Here is a 23,482-nt window from a genome sequence, read left to right as displayed (position 1 = left end):
GGCTACTACCGGCCCCCTCAGCCACCCAGGGATGAGGAAGCCGAGAAGGCCAAGGGCAAGGCCAGCCCAGCCTCTGCATAGCTCCCTAGGGGCCAGGCCTGGAAAATACCTGGAATGGTGAGGTCTAGGGGTCACCTCCTCATCCCGACCAACCGGGAGCTCCAGCCTCCTGGACGGGCGCCCAGAGGCCTGAGGGGGAGCCGGCCACGTAGGGTTCGAATCCCAACCTTGCTCTGACCTTCCAGGTCACCCCTGTTCATGCATTAGCTCATCTATGGCGCACTGACCCAGGGGTGTCCGAAACCCATAGGACCCCTCCTCTCAGGGAGCGTTCACTCTCCCCCTACTGTCTGGCCTCAGTTTCCTCTTCTGTGAAATGGGCCCAGTCAGGCCACGCCCAGGCTCAGGGCTCAGAGGGGAGAGCTGGGAGGGCGGGGGCAGGTTGAGATGGATCCAGCCTCCCTGGGCACTGTGCCTGGCATACGGGAGGCGCCCAATAAATGCTTGCTTGAGCAAGGAGGAGCCTTCAATAAATAACAGCTGTTGTGGACGCTGTGGATGCTGGCGAGGGAGTGGGGGCCCTCCCCTCCCCCTCCCTGTTCCCCCTTCCCTGCCTCTGATCCCCCCACCCGATTTTGCCTCCTCCCCCTTGCCCCGCCTCTTTCCCTGCCATCTCCCCCTCCCCCGACCACCCCCCCCCGCTCCCCTTCCCCCGTTTCCCTTACCCCTACCCAATTCTCCCTCCCTCCCGATACCCTGACCCTAGTCTTCCTCCCCTCCCCCACTCTTCCACCCCCAGCCCCCAGCCCCCGCCCACTGTCCCCGCCCCCACCGTGTCACCCCCCCCGCCCCCACCGCACCCCCGCCCCCACGGCGGGGCGCCGGTCCGGGCGGGGCTGCCCGAGCTCCCGGGGCCCTGGCTCGGGTCCAGCCCGCGGCCCAGGCCGGGCGGCGGCGGGCGGGGTCCTGGCGGCGCGCGGTTTGGGGGTTTTTTATAACCCTGGCAGGCGGCTCAGGAAGTGCCGTCCCCGCGCCCCCTCCCCCGGCCACGCCGCCGCGCTCGCTCCCTCCCTTCCTGCGCGCGGGCCGGCGAGACCGCGGCGGGACAGCAGGCGGAGGCCCGGGCGGGCGGCCGGCCGCGGGTAACGGAGCGGGCGGGGCGGGGCGCGGCGGGCCGGGGGGCTGCGGGCGACCCTGTGTGTCCGCGTCGCAGCCCGTGGGTGGCTCTGGGCCGCGGGACGGGGGACGCCGGGGCGTGGGGGCAGCGGCAGTGTGTGATGTCCCTGAGCGTGTGCGACACGCAACGCGCCCCTGAGGTTCTGGGAGCTCCTGTCTGGGTTTGTTTGCTCTGTGTGTGCGTGTGTGCGTGTGTGTGTGTGTGTGTGTGTATCCACGTCTGTATAAATGCCGTGTGTCAGCGCCTGTGTGCCTACGTTAAAATCTGAATGTCTGGTAGTGTTTGAACTTGTGTATGATGTGTGATGTGGGTGTTGTGTGTCTGCGGAAGTGTGAGTGTAAGCCAGTGTGTGCACGGAGTTCAGTGTCTCCTGGGTAAGTGTCGGATGAGTGTGTATTTGCACACATCTGCCGGCGTGTCTCCCTGTGTGTGTCAGGGTGTAAGGAGTGTGTAAATGCCTGTGGGTACATATGTCTGGTGGGTCTCAAGGTTTGCAGGACTGTGTGAGTGTGTTCCTGGTCTGCTCTGAGTGTGTACGTGTCTGTGCACGTAGGCCTGGGTGTGTGTCTGTCTGTGGAGTGTGTGTGTGTGTGTGAATGAGTGTGTATGCACATAGGTCTGGGAAGTGTGTGGTTGTGTCTCGGGTGTTGGGATGTGGGAGTGTGTACTGAGTCAGGGGGTATCTTGTAGGTCTGGGGTGTCTGGTTGTTGGTCCCCCTGCTGCACAGGTATGGTCACCCTCAAGTCTCTGTATATGTGTGTGTGTGTGTGTGATTGCCAATGTGTGTGTGTGTGTGTGTCTGGGTGTGGGAGGGGCGCCGCCCACTTCCCCTGAGTTGGTCACTGGGGCCTCAGAGGTCTGTCTCCGGTGTCTCCAGCCAGGGGCTCAAGGCCTTTAATTAGCGGCTGGCTGCGTACCCACCGGGTGCCTGGGTGCCGGCCTCCTCCAGGGCTGGGCCTTTGTCTGCTCTCCTCTCCAGGCAGGGACTCCTGCCTGGCCTCTGCCCCGGGGCAGCCTCCATCTCGGCCTTGGCCTCCACAGGGAGGCTCTGTGGCCCTGGCCCCCAGCTCGGCCCTGGAGTCTGGGTGTAGAGCGGCGGGGGTCCCCCCAGGATCCCCAGGATGGGATGGAGTCTCCGTAGAGGCGTTTCCCTCCGGCATTTCCTCCCCCAGCCTCCAGCGAGCTGGCACCCTCCCCCACGCCGGCCACCTCCCTCCTGCCTTCCAGGAGGAGGAGCTGGGGGGACGGCCAGGCCTGGGTACACACACACAAACACACTCCTGCAGCCGCGCACAGGGTCACATGGGCAGACACACACAGTCACATGGGCAGACACCACACACCAAGTCACATAGTCACAGACGTGTGATCATCCCCCACATGCAGCCTGGGGGGGACCCCCTGCTGACATCCTGTTGCCCCCACCCCTAGAGGCTCAGGCCCAGGAATCCTCTACCTGTCCCCAGGCCTCCTCTTTTCCCTGCTCCAGAGCCACCAATCTGTTCGTGCTCCCCCACACAGGCTGTCCCCCTATTACAGATGCTGGCCTCCCCCTGGTAGACACCTCGTATCTGTACCCCCCCTCCAGGCTCCTCCCACCCACACCCGACCCCACCCCACCCATCACCTGTGCTGGGTCCTCCGCGCTCTCCACTACACCCCCTTGAGCTGGAAGCACCAGAGGTGGGTGAGGTTGTTGGGGGGAGGGGCCCAGCTTCAGAGGAAGGAGGTGGAAGACTGGACCAGGCCTGGCAGTGTGAGAAGGAGGCGAGAGTCAGGACTGGGGGGAGGCCAAGGGGCTCCGGCCTCATTTGCAGTGAGAATGCTGCCACCTGGACATGGGGAGGTGGTTAAGGCAGGAAGGGGCTCAAGGGACCCCCACACAGGGAGGGCTTTAATCCCAGAGCTAGTCAGGGACAGAATAGGAGAGGAGATTGGGGTGGGGTGGGAGAGGGGGACAGAAGTGGGGGAGGAGGGAACTTTGGGGGAATGGGGGCTAGGAACCAGGGAGGATGAAAGCCAAAAGGAGGTTGACCAGGGCTGGGGAGAAGGTGTCCTCAGTGACCTTTGATCTCCAGTCCCAGCTCCGCTCTCCTCACTGCCCCTTCCCACCCTGTCCAGGCTCCCAGAAGAGGCACTGAGGCCCAGAAGGACCCGCACACAAGGGTTCGATACCGCGCCACCAACTGAAGCCCCCAAAAGGTAAACAAGAGGGGTAGAGAGAAACCCCGGGGGTAAACATCAGCCTGTCTGAAAAGAGCAACCCAGTCAAAGAGTGAGAGTGAGCTCCCCATCACTCGGGGTGGGGGGGGGCTCCAATCAGAAGAGGGGGAGAGGTCAGCGTCTAAGTCAGCATCTATCTGGCTTCATCCTTCAGGAGCTGAACTGCCCTGTTTGGGGATCAACTCTCAGACTTGGCCAGGCTGCAAAGAAAACAAGACAGTGTGTGATTAAGGGGGAAATTGCACAGAGGAGGAGGAGGAGGGCGGAGACAGGAGGGGGTGGAGGGCTTGGCACGGGTTGGTGGCCCAGAGTGGTGTCTGTGGCAGGCTGGCCCAGGGTAGATGCTGGAGAAACAGACTTGCCCGGCAGGCCTGAAGCTTCGATGAAGAATCGGAAATGAGAGGAAGCAGGACTAAGGGCCAGGCTGGAAGGGTAGGGTAGAGGAGAGGTCACGGGAACAGAGACCAGGATGCAGGGTGGGGTGAGTGGTGCTACCCTGGCAGAGAATCCCAAGGCAGGACCCCTCACCCAGGGTGGGAGGGGCACCAAGCACTGGCCTTGGGTTTCATCTGGATTGAAAATTCACGCTGACCAACCTTCACATGTGTCCCAGGTCAGTCTCCCTCCCCGCTTGTGGTCCTCCTGCACTGGCCCTCAGTGCAATGGGTCCACACCAAGCTCCTCCCTGCCCCCGGGACCTTTGCCCCTGCTGCTCCTCCCCCTGGCACACCCTCTCCTGTCTCTTCATCCTCCCACCTCCACTTCCAAGCCTCTCAGTTATTTCTCATAAAGAACATGTTCTGATCTGAATCATGTGTCTCTTCATTTACTGGTCTGTCATCTTGCTCCTGGGAGACTGAGTCCCATGGGTTGAGAAGGGAGTGGGGCAGGGACTGTAATCATATTATCCATGGACTGTACCCCACCAGGCTCCTCTGTCCATGAGATTCTCCAGGCAAGAATATTGGAGTGGGTTGCCATGCCCTTCTCCAGGGGATCTTCCCGACCCAGGATTGAACCTGCGTCTCCTGCATTGCAGGCAGATTCTTTACCGCCTGAGTCACCAGGGAAGCCTATATTATGTACAGTCACCACCTCATGAATGAATCCTAGAGGTTATCGTGGAGATGAAATGAGATGGCGTGAATGAACTTGGCCAGTAGCTGGCACGTAGTAGGTGGTCGTGGAGTCAAGATCCTCGGCTGTCCTAAGAGGATAAGGAGAATGCTGGGGGCGTGGAGGGCAGGGGGAGGGAGTTTACTGAGCTACAGATGGGTTCAGAGTCTTCAAACCTGGAGTGGGGAGAGGGTTGCTTGCAGGTGCCCTTGTCCACCTAGCAAGAGACCTTGACACTGCTCCAGCCGGCAGTAGGGCCAGGCCCCCCCTGACCCAGCTCCCCACCCCTCCGCCTCCCAGGAGTCCGGTGATGCTGCCCAGGCTGTGAACAGGGAAGGCAGCGCTGCGTGGGCTGCCAGCAGCCGGGGCTGGGGAGAGACATGTGGACACGTGGCCTCTATGGCTCCCGCCTGCCAGATCCTCCACTGGGCCCTCGCCCTGGGGCTGGGCCTCGCATTCGAGGTCACACACGCCTTCCGGTCTCAAGGTAGGCCCAACCCAGGGTCGGGGGTGGCAGTGGGGATGGAGCGAGGAACTGAGCAGGGATAGTGGTGGGGGGAGGCCCTGGGGTTGGTGAGGCCAGAGTCTTGTGGCCAGTGACCCAGATTCAGGGGCCACTGAAGCCAGCCTCACTCACCCTGCAGCCAAGCAGGCAGGACACAGGGCTCCTTCTCGGGGCCCACCCCAGGCCTCTGACCCTCACCCACAGATGAGTTCCTGTCCAGTCTAGACAGCTATGAGATCGCCTTCCCCACCCGAGTGGACCACAACGGGGCGCTGCTGGCCTTCTCGCCCCCGGCCCCCCGGAGGCAGCGTCGGGGCACGGGACCTCAAGCAGAGTCCCGTCTCTTCTACAAGGTGGCCGCACCCAGCACCCACTTCCTGCTCAACCTGACCCACAGCCCTCGCCTCCTGGCAGGGCACGTGTCCGTGGAGTACTGGACTCGAGAAGGCCTGGCCTGGCAGAGGGCCGCCCGGCCCCACTGCCTCTACGCAGGCCACCTGCAGGGCCAGCCCAGCAGCTCCCATGTGGCCATCAGCACCTGCGGGGGCCTGGTGAGTGGAGGGTTCTGGGAGATAGGGCAGAACACCTACAAGCTTGGGAGTTAAGAAAAACACTTATGTAGGTCACAGAAGGAATCGCAGTGGCAGGGGTTTTTTTAATTTCAATTTTTTTTTTTTCTTCTCTTTCTTCCTTTCTGTCTTTATTCGGCTGCGCCGGGTCTTAGTTGCAGCACACGGGATCCTCAGTCTTCATCATGCAGGCCGGATCTCTAGTGGCAGCATGCAAACACTTAGTTGTTCCATGTGGGATCTAATTCCCTGACCAGGGATCGAACCCAGGTCCCCTGCCTTGGAAGTGCAGAGTCTTAGCCACTGGACCACCAGGGAAGTCCCCCTCAGTGGGAGTTTTTGAAACATTTTGAGCTAACCAAGAGGATTAGCTGTTTTAAGATGCAGCTAAAGCTGTACTTAGAAGAAAATGTATAGCCTTAGGTCAGGCTGAAAGTTAATGAGCTGAACACCCATCTGAAGAAACTGAAAAGGCAGTAGCAACGAAAACCAAGTGAAATAGAAGGAATGACATCATATCGACAGAGATAGGGTCCCAGGGGTCCTGGGAACCAGAACCTGACCGAACCTTCTGTCCCTCTTCCCAACTCCTAGCACGGCCTGATTGTGGCAGATGAAGAAGAATACTTAATTGAGCCCCTGCAAGGGGGGCCCAAGGGACACCAGGGACCGGAGGAAGGTGGCCCCCATGTGGTATATAAGCGTTCCTCTCTGCGTCACCCTCACCTGGACACAGCCTGTGGAGTGAGAGGTACAGCTGTCTGTCTGGGGCTGGGCAGAGGGACTGCACAATACCTGTGCCTTGAGATGGAGGTACATGCCGGCGTCCCTCCATCTGGAAGGTCAGCTGCATGCAGGGAGCAATGCAGATGGTCAGCAGGGCAGTAGGCAGTGGAACAGCCCATCTGTCACTTCCAGAGTCCTATGGCCCAACAGTGAGTGAGGCAGCCGGATAGCCAGCCAGGTGCTGTAAAACCTTCCGTCTCGGGGATTATCGTCTGATCAGACAGTTAAGCAGCGGGATAGTAGTAGCAGATACTGGAGCAGTTGCACAATGGAAAATGTCAGGAGAACTTAGCCACCATTCAGAAGATCAGATTTACAACCAGATGTGCAGGGGGACAGTTATAACATCAGATATTTAGAGAATGGGAAAGGAAGTAAAGTGTTAGTTGTTCAGTCGTGTCCAGCTCATTGCAACCCTATGGACTATAGCCTGCCAAGCTGCTCAGTCTGTGGAATTCTCCAGGCAAGAATACTGGAGTAGGTAGCCTTTCCCATCTCCAGGGGAATCTTCCTGACCCAGGGATCAAACCCAGGTCTTCCACATTGCGGGCAGATTCTTTACCATCTGTGTCACCAGGGAAGCCCCAAGAATACTGGAGTGGGTAGCCTTTCCCATCTCCAGGGGAATCTTCCCGAACCAGAGATTGAACCCAAGTCTCCCACATTGCTGGCAGATTCTTTACTGTCTTGAGCCATTGGGGGAGCCAGCTGGACAACAAGGATTCACCAGGATAGTCATACAGCTAAAAAAAATAATCTCTGTCCAGTGAAAATGCAGAACCACTGGAATGTTGTTAGTTGCATATCTGACAGTCTCAAAGTAGCATACCGTGGCAGACACACAACCACAGTGGGTTGTACTAACAGAAAAGTGGTGTCACAGTTGGATGATCAGTGAGACAGCTGTTCAGAAAAGACTGTCAGGCAGGGGGATTATTCAGCAGCCAGACAGTTGGGCTGCAGGGTGAGTAAAAAGTTGCTCAGTCAGAAGGCCAGGGAGCCGTACCAGCACACAGTTCTGGCAGTAGAGCAGGCTGCCATACACCTCTGGGCAGTAGAACTGTTGGGAAGCTGCATGGTCATGTTGATTGTCATGGGATACTGGGTGGCTGTTCGACCAATGAGTTTGGCAGTGGGGCAGCCTCACCATTGTGGAACCAAGAGCAAGAGAATGAAGTGTTTGACAGCCAGATGATCCATCAGACAGGGACTTGGACAGCTAGAGCAAGCAGCAGAATGACCAGAAATTGTCCATCCAGATGAGAAACCATGGAAGGGGCGGCCGTGGTGGCTGCGCACCCTGAAACCACCACCTGCCCGGCCCCTCGGGAATGAAACAGAGCGTGGCCAGCCAGGCCTGAAGCGCTCCGTCAGCCGAGAGCGCTACGTGGAGACCCTGGTAGTGGCCGACAAGATGATGGTGGCCTACCACGGGCGCCGGGACGTGGAACAGTATGTGCTGGCCATCATGAACATTGTAAGTGCCTCCCCCTCCCTGGGCATGGACCCCCAAAAATGTGGAGCCCACCTCCAGAGTCAGGAAAAGGGCTGTCACCATCCCCCCATCATGATCAAATGCCAGTGAAAAACAGAATGGAAAGGGGACAGGGTGAGTCAGAAAAAAAGCCTGTTAGTGACAAATAGCCTAGCACGGTGGCTAGGAGCATGAACTCAGGAGCTAGCCAACCTGGCCTTAAATTTCAGCTTTGCCAGTCTTTGACTGTGTGCCCTTGGGCAAGCTACTTTGCCTCTCTGCCTTGGTTTACCCACCTGTAAAATGGATTTAATAATAGTACCAACTTCATAAGGCTAAGTGGATGCAGTGAATTGCTAAAGTGCTTACAGATGCACCTAACTCACAGTACTTACCCTATAATTGTTTGCTGTATAAAATTAAACAGGCAACTTGCAGGTACTTGTTGAGGTTAGCAGTACACTTATGGGCGTGCAACTGTCTGCATGCAGGGCTTACCCGAGCGCCGTCCTGTAAATTCATACAAAGTGAGCTGGCTGACTCACACTCAGAGTCGGTGCCCATCTTGGATCTTGATCAAGACTCTGGACCTCTCTGAGCCTCAGTTTCCGCCTCTGTAAAATGGGATTATAATAGTACCTGTCACAAAAGTGTGGTGGGAGGGAAGACAGCTAGACAACTTGGCACACAGTCAGAGCTTGATGAGTGATGCTGTTGTTCCACTGAAGCAAAAAGGGAAGAGAGAAAGTTTAGCACAGACAGATGACCTATTATGTAGACATAATATCATGCCTAACCCCACTGTTTTCTGCCCAGGCTCTGCCTCCCTTCCTTGGGCTTCCAAGTTTTCTCAAACTTGCCAGGGTTTCTGGGGAGTTTCCACATGGGGTGGTGATGGCTTAGGACTTCAAGGTCATTGCACAGAGTGGCCTCCGTCATCTACCTCCCCTCTGACCACTTCCTCCTTCTCTCTGACCACTGTCTCCAGAGCTTCCGGCCTCCACACATCCACTTTCCAGTGGTGATGCTCAAATTGGTGCCTTCAGACAGTATGGAATGAGGCCAGATGTGCACATCTTTCAGGCCGCCTCTGGGCAGAGGCAGCTGTTGGGTGGGCATCAAGGATGGAGGACAAGTAGACAGGCTGAGATGGGGGCTTGAGTCGGAAAGACAAACTCTAGCAGGCAGGCTTAGCCAGACTCGAGTTCCACTTTTGGCACCTATAGCTGTGCGTCCTGACCTCTCTGAGCATCAGGTGGCTTATCTGTAAAATGGGAATACTAATACCTACTCCTGTGAAGATCTGGGCGGCAGGCATAGCCTGAGCCCCAGCACACAGTAGGCACTTGATTGATTCAAGCTGTTGTCCTCATTTCTCTTTTTGTTTCCTATTCTGGGCCCCTCTTAAGACTCGGTCTCTCTTGTTTCTTGGAGGTCAGGTTGCCAAACTTTTCCAGGACTCGAGTCTGGGAAACATCGTTAATATCCTGGTAACACGCCTCATCCTGCTCACGGAGGACCAGGTGCGGGGGAGGGGGGAGGTTCCCCCACCTTCCACCACCACAGAATTCAGCACTGCCTGCGTTGCCCCCTGGGTGGCTGGTACCCGTGTACCTCACTCTGTCCATCCTCAGCCCACCCTGGAGATTACCCACCACGCTGGGAAGTCCCTGGACAGCTTTTGTAAGTGGCAGAAGTCTATCGTGAACCGCAGCGGCCATGGCAATGCCATTCCGGAGAATGGCGTGGCCAACCATGACACGGCAGTGCTCATCACACGGTGAGGGGCAAGGAAGGCTCCGGGGGGGCCTTCTGTGGGGGAGGGGGCCGGGGGAGGAGTGAATGGTCCAGGGGATTGCCCAGGTCCAAGCAGAGGTCACTTCTGCTGGGAGATGGGAGAGACCAGGGCTGTCCAGTCACCCTGTTGGGGAGCCAGGGAGGGAGAGGGGCTGCTGGGAGCCTGAGAATGTGGGGAGGCAAGTGGGGGTCTATTTGGGCACTGACGCATCCTTCACTCTGTCGTTTGTTCAGTCGGCCACTCATGCACCCCAGCATCTCCAAGGCTGGCTGGGGGAAGAGCATGAGGTTTTGGTTCAGGGGCAGGACTCAACTGTGAGAGAGGCGGAGGGATGGTGGGGCGGCTCGGCCCTTAGGGAGGCAGCCCAGCCTCCTGACCACCCCATCTCCTCCCACAGCTATGATATCTGCATCTACAAGAACAAACCCTGCGGCACATTAGGTACCCGGGTCCCCTGGGTTTCAGGCACCTCTGAAGGCTGTGGGCTGGGTGACACTGGCCCCGGTGGGGGTGGGGACCTGGCAGAGTGGACAGAGCTGACAGACACAGCCCTGAGCCCCCAGCCCCACCCCACCCCACGCCCATTCCCCAGGCCTGGCCCCTGTGGGCGGGATGTGTGAGCGAGAGAGAAGCTGTAGCATTAATGAAGATATCGGCCTGGCCACGGCGTTCACCATCGCCCACGAGATCGGACACACGTGAGGCCGGGGACACGGGAGGGGGCGGGCAGGAGGAGCGGGGAGTGTCGCCCGGCACCTCGTGGAGCTGCTCCTGTCCCCAGGTTTGGCATGAACCACGACGGCGTGGGCAACAGCTGCGGGGCCCGTGGCCAGGACCCAGCGAAGCTCATGGCGGCTCACATCACCATGAAGACCAACCCTTTTGTGTGGTCCTCCTGTAGCCGCGACTACATCACCAGCTTTCTGGAGTGAGTATCTGCCTGCCCGCCCGTCCCGCCCAGGGTCTCACACTCATGTTGGGGGGAAAGGGGCTGCCTCCGAGGAGGGTGATATGCTCGGGGCTGCTCCCCAGGGCCCTCCACCCAACTGGGGCCCCTGTGCGCTTGGCCTGCAGCCCTCCAGTGTGACAGCCGCTCTCTTCTCTCCGCAGCTCGGGCCTGGGGCTCTGCCTGAACAACCGGCCCCCCAGACAGGACTTCGTGTACCCAACCGTGGCCCCTGGCCAGGCCTACGACGCGGATGAGCAGTGCCGCTTCCAGCATGGAGTCAAATCGCGTCAGTGTAAATACGGGGTAGAGAGAGCCTTCCTGCTTTCCTTCCTGGGAGGGGAGGGGGCCCGCCACCACCAGGGTCAGGGGTGGGCTGGGGACGTGGGGGGGCGGGATGGGAGAGCTGGGAAGGGATATGAGCCTCAGTGGTGGGTTCGGGGACAGAGATGGATGGGAGGGTTATACAAATGTCACACGCAATCTCAGTGCTCAAGGACAAGAATGGGATCCCCTTGGTTCTCCAGACCCCTGTTTTGGGGGCTGAGCTGGAGAGAACCTGGGGGGGTACCCCTTCTGTTGCAACAGGACCAAAGTCCCAAGATCCCTAACAGGGCCATTTTTAACCAAACATCCAGACTTGGTGGAAATAGTTTCCCAGGGGATGAACCATCTTCCCCACTTGGCAAAAAAATGGGACAGAGGCTTCCAGGGACGCCCTGTCTTCATTCCCTGCATCCCCCGCTGACTGGTTCACAAGATCTCTTGGCCCCAGTCCTTAGCTGGACAAGCTCTGAGCCTCCTGATCACGCCCCACTCTTTCTTGAGGCTTAGGCTCAGCTCCCGAAGCCCCATCCACCCAAAGAGAAGTGAGCTGGGGGTGCCGTCCCAGCTCCTCCCAGGAACTCGGTGCCCCAGTGGCTTCCCTTTTCAGCCACCAGGGACCCCCAGCTCATATAGGGCCTGCCCCTCCCCTGCCCACCTTCCCCAATTCCCCGAACATGCTCCGCAACTCATTATAGCCTTACCCCAAATAGCCCAGCTGCAGCCCTTCACATCTTCAAAACTCAAAAAGATCAGTTTGAATGTCTTTGTCCAAGCTGAGGCCATGTTAACTCAAAACAGGGAGCAGGGAGGTGTTAAAAGCCCTCACTTTATTTCAGTGCAAGACAGGGAAAGAAACCCTCAATCCATTAAATCTTTTTAAAGATTTATTTTATTTACTTATTTAGTTGTTTTTGGCCGTGCCGGATCTTTGTTGCTGCGCACAAGCTTTCTTTAGTTGCAGAAAGCGGGGGCTACTCTTCGTTGCAGTGTGTGAGCTTCTCGTTGCAGTGGCTTCTCTTGTTGCAGAGCACAGGCTCTAGGCATATGGGCTTCAGTAGCTGTGGTTCCCAGGCTCTAGAATGGTGGCTCAGTAGTTGTTGCACACAGGCTTAGCTGCCACATGGCATGTGGGATCTTCCCGGACCAGAGGTCAAACCCATGTCTCCTGCATTAGCAGGTGGATTCTCAACCACTGTACCACCGGGGAAGCCCCTTGATCCATTTATATTTAACCCTCTCTTGCCACCCCACTCTACCCAACTTGGCTCCCTCTAGTGAATTCTAAAGAATTCAGAAGCCACTTGAGCCTCTGCCGTGTCCCAGGTATCCTAACTGTGACAGTGATGGCAGACACTTACTGAATGCTCACTACAGGTCCAGCATGCCATACCTATCATCTCAGTTAAACTCCTGACAATCCTAACAGCCACACATTGTGGGGGGAGGGACCGAGGCATAGGAAGAATGCCTTACCCAAAGTCACAGTTAGAGAACATGGTGGAGCTGGGATTTGAGTTGAGATTTTTTTCTGAATCCAAATTTTATAATGAGGTAGGGAGGTGGGGGAAGTGCCAGACTATCAAGCATGGACCATTGCTGGTTGTATGTTGAATAGACTTTTCCTTTTATTTTTCCAAGGAACATCTTCTGGGCCCTCCTGGCAAAGGGATAAATAATTGACATGTAACTCAGTTAATACATGGAAAGAGCTGGGTCTGATGCACGGTCCGGAGGTAGTTGTGGCCTTTATTACTCTGTAACAAGGAGTCTGTGCAAGCCCTTTCGTATTGACTCTGTTGTCACACGCCTCTCAGCCATATGTAGGCAAGGCCCATCTTGTAGGCAAGGCCCATCTTACAGTCAAGGCCCAGAGAGGGGGAATGTGTTGCAAATCAGTGGCGGAGTTAAAGTCTCCCAGAGTTAAATGAGACCCAGGACTCATTTCTTACAGACCATAGCACCTCCTTGTGGAAAGGAGGATGAGCAGAGCTGGACTAGGCAGTTTTCTTTAAGAGGTGTCAGAAGTGGGATCTGTCATATTTTAACAAATGGCCAGGAGAATATAACCCAAGTGAAGCCAGAAAACCAGGCTAAGGGTTTTTTCTAATAATTTTATTTATTTATTTATTTATTTGTTTGTTTTTGGCTGTGCTGAGTCTTCACTGCTGTGCAGGCTTTTCTGTAGTTGCAGCGAGCGGGAGCTACTCTTTGTTGCAGTGCACAGGATTCTCATTGAAGGGGCTTCTCTTGTCGTAGAGTACAGGCTCTAGGGTGAATGGGCTTGTGATTGCTGCACATGGGCTCAGAAGTTTCAGCTCTTGGGAACAATAGTTTTGGCGCCCTGGCTTAGTTGTCCCAAGACATGTGGAATCTTCCCAGACTAGGGATGGAACCCATGACTTCTGCATTGGCAGGCAGATTCTTTACCACTGAGCCACCAGAGAAGCCCCAGGCTGAGTTTGTAGATGAGAAGTATCCTCTGAGGGAGCAAGTTTGAGGACCACCATGTAAGCTTCTCATATGTGTGCAGTTGTTTCTCAGAGGCTGACATGGGAAACGTCCCTTCCTACAGCCATTGATGGGTCCAATTCCAAATCTTCAAAGCTTGGGAGGATCGGGTTCAAAGAGAAGATTGCATGTGATTGTAAAATGAGGCAAGAAGGATTTCCATGTCTCAGAGGCAAGACTCTGGGAAATGAACAGGATGTAGGCTAGAGGGTCAGATTTGGCCACACCTGACCCCAGTGAGGCTTGTCCAGGGATACTAATTAACCTGGACCCAAAGGGTCAGAATGGCTCCCTGGGACTGATCCAGCTTCCTGCCATGGGCAGAACCTGCTGCCAGAGTCTTTGTGTTGTGTGTTTAGTCGCTCAGTCGTGTCCAACTCTTTGTGACCCTTTGGACTGTAGCCCACCAGGCTCCTCTGTCCATGGGATTTTTCAGGCAAGAGTATGGGAGTGGGTTGCCAGGATCTGGGCCAGCCCAAGTAAGACTCAGGAAGAAGACAGGCTGATTTTTCACTGGGAGAACTAGTGCAGCTTTCCACACAGACCCAGCCTGGCCTTATCCCCTCTCAACCTTTCATAGATTAAAACTTTGGGGTGCTTCCCCAGTTTAGGTTGGGGAAACAATAAGAACCACCTGCTGGGGGAATAAAAATTTAGAGGCGGGGCCCTTGACCTGAGCCATCATCAAACCTGAACTGTTCAGAACCACAGCTCTTGAGGTGGCCTGCTTTGCCCACTATAAAAAGAAATCCAGCATTCTTCCTCCTTATTCCTCAGCCGGTCCCAAGTTTCCTTCTAGAAACTTGGGAGGTGCCAGGGGTTGAACTCCCGGGAAGATCCCCTGAGGAAGGAAATGGCAACCCACTCCAGTATTCTTGCCAGGAAATCCCATGGATAGAAGGGCCTGCATGCTAAGTCACTTCAGTTGTGTCCAACTATTTGTGAACCCGTGGGCTGCAGCCTGCCAGGCTCCTCTGCCCATGGGATTCTCCAGGCAAGAATACTGGAGTGGATTGCCATGCCCTCCTCCAGGGGATCTTAGCAACCGAGGGATCGAACCTGTGTCTCTCACATCTAACCTGCATTGGCAGGCAGATTTTCTACTGCTAGCGCCACCTGGGAAGCCCAATCCATGGGCTTGGGCTACAATCCATGGGGTCGCAAGAGTCGGACAGGACTTAGCTTCTGAAGAAGGGCTGAACTACTGAGGGATTAGATCGTAGACCCTGCGATCGATTGAAGTTCTGGGATAGAATCCAGATTGCCTCCTTAGTAGCTGTGTGACCTCTAGCAAGTGACCCTACCTCTCTGATCCTTGGTTTTCCCACAGTAAAATGGAGAGTATAGTGCCTAAGGGAGTTTGAGGCTCTCCTAGGTGTTTGATAGGACTTCCCTTGTAGCTCAGCTGGTAAAGAATCTGCCTGCAATGCGGGAGACCTGGGTTTGATCCCTGGGTTGAGAAGATCCCCTGGAGAAGGGAAAGGCTACCCACTCCAGTATTCTGGCCTGGAGAATTCCATGGACTGTATGTATAGTCCATGGGGTTGTGAAGAGTTGGACCCGACTGAGCGATTTTCACGTTCACTGGGTGCTTGATAAGTGCTGCCTACAGCCCGAGAAGAGGTCCCCTCCTATACCCTGCCAGTGGTTGCAAAAAGAAACCCAGGAAAGGAAGGCTGGAGCCCCACTGAGCGCGTCGCCTGGGTTCTCCCAAGGAAGGTGGGAGGGAGGGTCCGAGCCTGAGCGGGCACCTTGGCCCGCAGGAGGTCTGCAGCGAGTTGTGGTGTCTGAGCAAGAGCAACCGGTGCATCACCAACAGCATCCCGGCCGCCGAGGGCACCTTGTGCCAAACACACACCATCGACAAGGGGGTGAGCCTCGACCGGCCTGGGCCACCGCCGGGGCCCTTCATCGGCTTTGGCCGCGCCCACTGCCTGCAGGTCCCGCCCCCTGCCCGAGGCCACACCCCTCCCAGGCTACGCCCTGCATGCTTGGCCCAATACTAGCTCCGCCCACTGCTGGGGAGCGTGTGCTTAGGCCATGCCCCCATATTACCCTGTAATATCCGGGTCTGGACCCCACCTCCATCCTCCCCCTTTCCCCCCACCCTGGGAGGGCTTAGAGCTCCGGCTGTGGGGCTGGGGAGGGGATGAGAATGATCGCCAAGGCCTCGAGACTGCAGAGTCCGACTCACCCCCGCTTCATCATCCCACCCGCAGTGGTGCTACAAGCGGGTCTGCGTCCCCTTCGGGTCGCGGCCCGAGGGCGTGGACGGCGCCTGGGGCCCGTGGACCCCGTGGGGCGACTGCAGCCGGACATGCGGCGGCGGCGTGTCCTCCTCCAGCCGACACTGCGACAGCCCCAGGTCAGCCCTCAGGCCCTTCCGCCAGGAGAGGCGGGCTGTCCCCGCCCCCTATTCCCCCTGCCCCATTTCTCTCCTGTCCGTTCCCGCTTCCAGGCCGACCATCGGAGGCAAGTACTGCCTGGGGGAGAGACGGAGGCACCGCTCCTGCAACACCGAGGTGAGTCCCCCCAGGACCTCAAGCCGGGTAACCTAGGCCCCTCTGACACGAGGAAAAAAGGCATAAGTCAGTTTCCAGTGAGCCCTGACTGAGTGGCCACCGTCTCCTTTGGAACTTGCAGCGGCCACCTGCTCCTTTCCCGGTCCTCCCCACACCTGTCCTGGGTCCCAGCTCCTTCCAGCTCACACATTTGCAGTAGATGCGTCTCCCACCTGGAAATAATTGCTTGGCCCTGACAACCCTCTCCAGCCACAGCGGGCCCCTTCCTTCACTGCCTAATTCTACTCCCTCCCAAAGCCCCACCCCTGCCCCGAAGCTGACCCTGTGCTCCTTGCCAATCCAGTGGCCAAGTTTTCATCACATTCCTTTCTGACCAGGGACCACCATCTCCTGTCCAAAACTCCCAGCCACAAGTCCCACACACTCATGAAGAGTGTGCTTTACTCCTTTCTAGGCCCACTCTCTCAAGAAAGGCCCCATGGACTGAAACCTGAAACCCAGGTGTCATCCTTAGCTTGCCCACAAATTCGCATGAGTCACCTACTCCCATTGCAGAGGCGCCTGTCCCTCCGGCCTCCTCCCGGGCTTTCCTGCCTCCAGTCTCAGAGCATGAGTTCTCCAACCCCGGGGCCTCTGCCCTAACTACATCCCCCCACACTCCAGACCTGGCCTCCTGACTTCTCCCTTCTGGTGTCCCCCAGGACTGTCCCCCAGGCTCCCAGGACTTCAGGGAAATGCAGTGCTCTGAATTTGACAGCGTCCCCTTTCGTGGAAAATTCTACACATGGAAGACGTACCGGGGAGGTGAATGGGAGACTGAGAAGGTCGTGGGGCGGGGGGGCGGGGGGCAGCTGCAGGTGGAGGCAGGATCATGGGTTTTGTCTTGAGCAACTCCTCTCCCAAGGAACCAGAGTGCCCATGAGTGCTTGGACTAAACAGCAGGGACCCCTACTTCCTCTGCGCAGCCGGCCCATCCTCGTTGGGTCTGGGGTCTGGCCTTTGGTCTGATGGGGCTGTGCCCCCCAGGGGGCGTGAAGGCCTGCTCTCTCACATGCCTAGCAGAAGGCTTCAACTTCTACACGGAGAGGGCAGCGGCCGTGGTGGATGGGACGCCCTGCCGCCCGGACACAGTGGACATTTGTGTCAGCGGCGAGTGCAAGGTGGAGGGGACTCCCAGAGAGAGGGCAGGGGAGGCGGGTGGCTGGAGGTGGGAGGGGGCTCCCTGACACCCCCTCCCCCATCACTGCCCTCCCCAGCACGTAGGTTGCGACCGCGTCCTGGGCTCTGACCTACGGGAGGACAAGTGCCGAGTGTGCGGGGGGGACGGGAGCACCTGTGAGACCATCGAGGGGGTCTTCAGCCCAGCCTTGCTTGGGACTGGTGAGAGACCCCAGCTTCCCTCCCACACTCCCCCGTTTGGCAGCTGGGGGCACAGCTCACCCCGAAAGATCCAGGAGTGGTGCCCCAGGTCACAGTCAAGAATGGGCTTGGGCTCTGGTGCCTAAGCCTTCGCATTGAAAGCATCCCAGGGAGTGGGTACCCAAATCTCTCCCATGCCCCATCCTGAGGGTCTCATGCCGTCTTGAGGAGCCAAGAGTGTGACTCTCCAAGGGGGCTGAGGGGCTATCTGTGCTAGACCACAAAGCTTACTAGGGGCAAGAGTAGCTGCAGGGTGTGGTGAACTCGAGGGTTTCCCAGCCTTGGGCTGAAGGAAAGAGACCCCAGGGAGTGTTTGGGGGGCAGTAAGAGTGGGAAAGTGTTAAGGGCCCAAACAGGCACTGAAGGCCAAGTGTGGCTTCCAGGGGACAATGTGGGGGTCCAGGCAGATAAACCAGTATGCATAGGGGATGCAGGTGGGCAAGGATAGGAGGGTCCACAGGGGCCCAAGATCATCCAGGTCATAAGTGATGGAGCCCACTGCAACCTGACTCTGACTGCTAAAACCATCAAGTCACCGTATGTGGCTCAGGAACCCCCTGGTGCCCCCTTCCCTCTCTGCCCAAGGCTCAGTCCTGCTGCTTGTCTTAGGGTGGGGGTGGGTTGGACCATTTTAGTGGCTTGAGAGGTAAGAAAGTTGGAGTTCAAATCCCAGCTGAACCAACTCCTAGCTATAAAACCTGGGCAAGCTGTTTCATCTCTTTGAGCCTCAGTTTTGTCATCTGTAAAGTGGGTATGATGACGTGTCTACTTCACAGAGCCAGAGACACAGTGGGCGTCTCTGTAAGCGCTTAGCACAGTAATGGTTAACTGCTGTCATCAGGGACCAGGAGTGGGAGGTGGGGTGGGCAGGCAGGTACAGGGACAGAGCAAGCCAGTGACACCTGAGCTCCCCTGTCCAGGGTACGAGGAAGTCGTCTGGATCCCCAAAGGCTCCGTCCACATTTTCATCCAGGACTTGAACCTCTCCCTCAGTCACCTGGGTGAGCCAGAGGTGGGGGAATGAGGACTGGCGGTTAGTGGGGTATCAGTGTGGCTGGGGTTCTGACCTCTCTGCTGTCCCCCAGCCCTGAAGGGAGACCAGGAGTCCCTGCTGCTGGAGGGGCTACCTGGGACCCCCCAGCCCCACCGCCTGCCCCTGGCCGGAACCACCTTTCAGCTCCGACAAGGGCCGGATCAGACCCAGAGCCTAGAAGCCCTGGGACCCATTAACGCATCTCTCATTGTCATGGTAACGGTAGGGCTGGGAGCACGGTGCAGGAGGACCTTAGCATCCTTTTGGGACCTCAAACTTGGCTTCTATTTGATTCTCCCCTGCCCCCCACCCCCCGCCGCTGCGACCCCAGGTACTGACCCAAACTGAACTGCCTGCCCTCCGCTACCGCTTCAATGCACCCATCACCCGTGATGCACTGCCTCCCTACTCCTGGCACTACGCGCCCTGGACCAAGTGCTCAGCCCAGTGTGCAGGCGGTGAGACCCAGGAGTGGGACGGGATGGGGCAGGTTCTGGTCACCAGGCTGACCTTCTGGGCCAGGCAGGGCTGAGCGGGCCTGTCACCCGCCCCCAGGCAGCCAGGTGCAGGCCGTAGAGTGCCGAAATCAGCTGGACAGCTCCGCCGTGGCCCCCCACCACTGCAGCGCCCACAGCAAGCTGCCCAAGAGGCAGCGTGCCTGCAACACGGAGCCCTGCCCACCTGAGTGAGTGCCGGCGGGGATGCAGGGTCGGGCGACAAGCTGGGATCAGAGGAGTCAACACTCCCTCAGGTGCAGTCAGGGGTATCCCAGAGTCAGACCCAGAGCAGTGGTGCTCCCTGGTCAAGTCCAGGTCATCGTTTCCCCTTGGGGTGATCAGCCTCCCTGCCCCCAAAGAGGGTCCAGAGTAAAGATGTTCTGAGTTTGGGGTGTGGGTGGCAGGAGCAGCAGGCATTCCGGTGCCAGTTTCCATGAGGATGCTGGTTGTTAGGCAGGAGGACCTGCTAGTGCCCCGAGGTCAGGGTGCTGCCCTGCCTACTGTCTCAGACCGCCCCCTCCCCCCACAGCTGGGTGGTAGGGAACTGGTCGCGCTGCAGCCGCAGTTGTGATGCAGGCGTGCGCAGCCGCTCCGTCGTGTGCCAGCGCCGCGTGTCGGCCGCCGAGGAGAAGGCGCTGGACGACAGCGCTTGCCCGCAGCCGCGCCCCCCAGTACTGGAAGCCTGCCACGGCCCCGCCTGCCCTCCGGAGTGGGCCGCCCTCGACTGGTCGGAGGTCAGCCGCCCCTTCCCGCCCGCAGCCCACCCACTACTCCCTAGGCAGAACAGGGAGGGGCCGGTGTGGCCCCACTCAGGCGCCGCCCCCCCCCCCCCCCCGGCACCTACCCACTCCTGCTGGCTCTAGTGGGCCCCCGTGATTGGTCCAAAGTCAGCTATACCGTCCTCCGTTCTCACTGAATCAGCATCCTCCCCACTCCTTGTGCAAGCGGGGAGCGGGGCGCCCACTGAGCATGAAACGTCCCCTCCCAACTGCAGTGCACCCCCAGCTGCGGGCCGGGCCTCCGCCACCGCGTGGTCCTCTGTAAGAGCGCAGATCACCGCGCCACGCTGCCCCCCGCGCATTGCCAGCCTGCGGCCAAGCCACCAGCCACCATGCGCTGCAACCTGCGCCGCTGCCCACCGGCCCGCTGGGTGGCGGGGGAGTGGGGCGAGGTAGGCGCGCACACCCTGCTGAGCGGGGACCCAGGGCAGGGGCGGCAGGGTGGGCGGCGGTGCCAGGCTTCTGCTCATCGGCGACTCCTCACAGTGCTCCGCGCAGTGTGGCTTCGGGCAGCAGCAGCGCCCCGTGCGCTGTTCCAGCCACACGGGGCAGCCCTCGCGCGAGTGCACCGAGGCCCTGCGGCCACCCGCCACACAGCAGTGCGAAGCCAAGTGTGACAGCGCGCCCCCGGGGGACGGCTTGGAAGGTTTGTGGGGCTAGGGGGCCGAGGGACCCCGGGAGGCCCCTGTCCAAAGGATGTCATAGATAGGAGAGCTGGAGGTCCTGACCCTTGTCCCTAGAGTGCCTCCAAACACTGACATCCCTTTCTCTGTCACCTCCAGACCATCTTTCATCATCTCCTGCCTGCCAGCATGTATTGGGTACCACTGTGTGCCAGGTGTTGTAGGAACCTGATTTTTCTGGGGGCCCAAACTCAAGTCATTCCTTCAACCACCTCCTTGACTCTAACCCTCCCTGTTCATCTCCATCTGTGACATTTGCTGTTGTTCACTTGCTAAGTTGTGTCTGACTCTTTGCGACCCCATGGAAAAATCGCCCTCCACTCTTCCCCAGTGTGAGCTTCTCTGGTGGTTCCGACTGGTAAAGAATCTGCCTGCAATGCAGCAGACCCAGGTTCGATCCTTGGGTGGAGAAGATCCCCTGAAGAAGGGAATGGCAACCTACTCCAGTATTCTTGCCTAGAAAACTCCATGGACAGAGGAGCCTGGCAGCCTAGCAGTCCACAGGGTCACAAAGAGTTGGACAAGACTGAGCAACAAACACTTTCACTTCCCCAGTAGCATATTGAACACCTTCTAATCTGGGGGGCTCATTTCCCATGTCCTCTGTCTTTTTGCCTTTTCAAACTGTTCATGGGGTTCTCACGGCAAGAATACTGGAGTGGGTTGCCATTTCCTCCTCTAATGGACCACGTTTTGTCAGAACTCTTCACTATGACCTGTCCTTCTTGGGTGGCCCTGCATGGCATAGCTCATAACTTCATTGTTATGCAGACCACTTCACCATGACAAGGCTGTGATCCATGAAAGGGATCTACTGCATTATCTGCCTGATGTTTTTCTTTCAATCAGTTTCTCAGCCTCAGGCCAGATGGTTCCTTGTCTCCGGGGCTGCCCTGTGCATTGTGAACAGTTCGGCATCCCTGACCCTGCTAGATGTCAATGGTACCCCTCCTCCCAGTGGTGAAAACCAAAAAATGCCTCCAGATATCTCCAACTATCCCCTGGGAGGCAAAACCGCCTCCCTTGGAAACCACTGCTCTAAATATACCCATCTCTTTCTACCTAAGTAAATGTATATTTCATAGAGAGCTATAGGTTGCTTACTCCAGGAACTGGAACCAAACTGACTGGATTCATCTTCCATCTTTGTGTCTTGGTTTTCTTATCTGTCAAGAGGCGGAGGAGTGGTGGTGTGTGTTAATATATTCACTGGAGGTAATACCACCTCAAGGAGAGAGACCAAATCCACGTGAAGCCCTTTATTAGCCCAGGCTCTGTCCTACATCAGTGACTGCTAAGTGGGAACCCTGGTCCATTGTCAGGAACAGACTGTCAGTTACCCTTGAACACAGAATACACATATACCCTGAGAGGGAGGACCACACTGGAGTTCAAGGTCCCGAGTCTGTTACAAAGGGAAACAGCAAGGGTTATATACGCCAAACGGGTAATTGGAAAAGGAACACTTTTCTCGTGATTTTAACACGGTGTCCAAGCCCCAGACCTGCACTCTTTCAAAATTCTCCAAAGAGCCTAGTGACATGGTTACTGTTAGAAGCCCCCCTTTTGAGAGCTGAGAAGCCAAGGCCCAGAGAAGCCAGGAAGCGGTGTGCAGCCTTTGGTCTCACCGCTACGGGGGAGGGGGAGGCGCTGAGACCAAATTCCCCTCCCCTTCCTCTTCTCCCGCCCCTTTCAGAGTGCAAGGATGTGAACAAGGTCGCCTACTGCCCCCTGGTGCTGAAATTTCAATTCTGCAGCAGAGCCTACTTCCGCCAGATGTGCTGCAAAACCTGCCAGGGCCGCTAGAGGGCGCTCGGCCTTCGAAGAGAGCCCTGGATGTGCGCGGGCTGGGGTTGGGGGGTACCAGGCCTGCCGCTGACCAGCCTGAAGGAGCCCGAGGGGGCAGGAACTGGGAGTGAATGGTGAGATGGAGCTGGAAGTTATTTATTGGGAACTCCTGCAGGGCTCCTGACTGGAGGGGGGGGGGTGGAGGGAATGGAGAGGGGCTGGCCACGTCCACGGCCCCTCCTCTGCGCATCTCCCAGTTCACAGAGAGACCCCCCCTCCAGGGTTAGCTTGAGTTGGGAACAGTCGCTCTCCCTAGAACTCTTGCCACCCATCTTTAGGGAGCCCCCCTACACAACACCCGCCTTTGATCGGAATATGTACTGTGAAGAGTGGGGGTGGGGAGGGGGTCAGCCGGTGCCCTGCCCCCCCCAGCACTGCCCTGCCCCTCCACTCTGAGCTGGGGGGGAAATCTATGTCCGCTATGGGGGAGGGGATTAGCACCACCTCCCTGACACCCTGCCCACGACCAGACCAGCTAGAGGGGGGAGGCAGGGCTGGGAAGACCCACCCCATTCTCTGCCTTGCCTGCCCCAGGGGGACCCCGTCATCCAGGCCACCCCCATGATGGTGCTACAGGCCCTGCCCTGGGGCCCACACACCCCCTCACCAGGAACCCCTACATCAATAAAGTTCTGTCTTGTGTAGATTTCCGTGCCTGGCTGTGTGTGTGCGCGCGCCCGCGCGCGAATGGGTCCCATTCAGCTATACCCCCGCCCTGGAAGCGGCCACAGCCCCTCACAGGTCGGCCCCAACAGCCCAAAGGGGACTTGTACCAACACAGACTAGAGCCCAGTAATTTTAGGTGAAAAACACAGTTGCTTCTTGGACTTCCTTGGTGGTCCAGTGGTTGAGCATCCGCCTGCCAATGCAGGGGACACAGGTTGGATCCCTGGTCCGGGAAGATTCCACATGCCCATGGTCCAACTAACCCCGTGCACCACAACTACTGAGCTCGGGCTAGAGTCTGCGTGCTGCAGCTACAGAAGCGGAGCAGCCCCCTACCCCGCAAGAGAAGCTACTGCAATCATAAGCCCACCACACAGTAAGGAAGAGGAGCCCCCACTCGCCGCAACTGAAGGAAGCCCGGTGCAGCAAGGAAGACCCAACAGAACCTAAAATAATCTTTTTTTTTTTTAAACAGCTTCTCACAGAGACTCCCAAAGCAACGCAATCTGGTACCTGTTATCCCAGCCAGCACACTCCCTGTCACTCTGCCGTCTCCAGCCGCACTGGACTCCTGAAATTTCCTCAAAATCCCCATCATCTTCCCA

The 23,482-nt window shown here is 57.7% G+C and overlaps 1 protein-coding gene and 1 non-coding gene across 10 annotated transcripts; one reads left to right on the top strand and one right to left on the bottom strand.

Annotated features, from left to right (window-relative positions):
• Positions 1-1,091: 1,091 nt before the first annotated feature.
• Positions 1,092-22,857, top strand: ADAMTS10 (ADAM metallopeptidase with thrombospondin type 1 motif 10). 9 transcript variants are annotated; one of them, XM_081499292.1, is made up of 28 exons: positions 1,092-1,142; positions 2,767-2,861; positions 3,300-3,380; positions 3,556-3,620; positions 4,818-5,004; positions 5,227-5,573; positions 6,186-6,342; positions 7,637-7,854; positions 9,291-9,374; positions 9,486-9,631; positions 10,047-10,090; positions 10,242-10,347; positions 10,431-10,577; positions 10,760-10,901; positions 15,194-15,301; positions 15,650-15,795; positions 15,889-15,952; positions 16,654-16,756; positions 16,979-17,112; positions 17,209-17,332; positions 18,292-18,372; positions 18,457-18,620; positions 18,736-18,862; positions 18,960-19,089; positions 19,431-19,635; positions 19,896-20,072; positions 20,167-20,326; positions 22,060-22,857. In XM_081499292.1, the coding sequence occupies exons 5-28, from the start codon at positions 4,917-4,919 to the stop codon at positions 22,167-22,169; spliced, it is 3,312 nt and encodes a 1,103-aa protein (XP_081355418.1). In that variant the 5' UTR covers positions 1,092-1,142; positions 2,767-2,861; positions 3,300-3,380; positions 3,556-3,620; positions 4,818-4,916; the 3' UTR covers positions 22,170-22,857. The 9 variants fall into 9 exon arrangements, with proteins under 9 accessions (XP_081355418.1, XP_081355420.1, XP_081355416.1 ...); XM_081499294.1 differs by lacking the exon at positions 3,556-3,620; XM_081499290.1 differs by having other exon boundaries at positions 9,291-9,631.
• TRNAG-UCC (transfer RNA glycine (anticodon UCC)) lies at positions 5,837-5,909 on the bottom strand. Its single transcript has one exon. It is a non-coding gene; the product is annotated as a tRNA-Gly (tRNA).
• Positions 22,858-23,482: the final 625 nt, after the last annotated feature.

Source organism: Giraffa tippelskirchi, chromosome 6 (genome assembly GCF_054371585.1).
Source record: "Giraffa tippelskirchi isolate mGirTip1 chromosome 6, T2T-mGirTip1v1.2.pri, whole genome shotgun sequence".
NCBI lineage: Eukaryota > Metazoa > Chordata > Mammalia > Artiodactyla > Giraffidae > Giraffa > Giraffa tippelskirchi.
The sequence above is the reverse complement of the archived record's forward strand: the minus strand, read 5'-3'. Positions and strand labels throughout refer to the sequence as shown.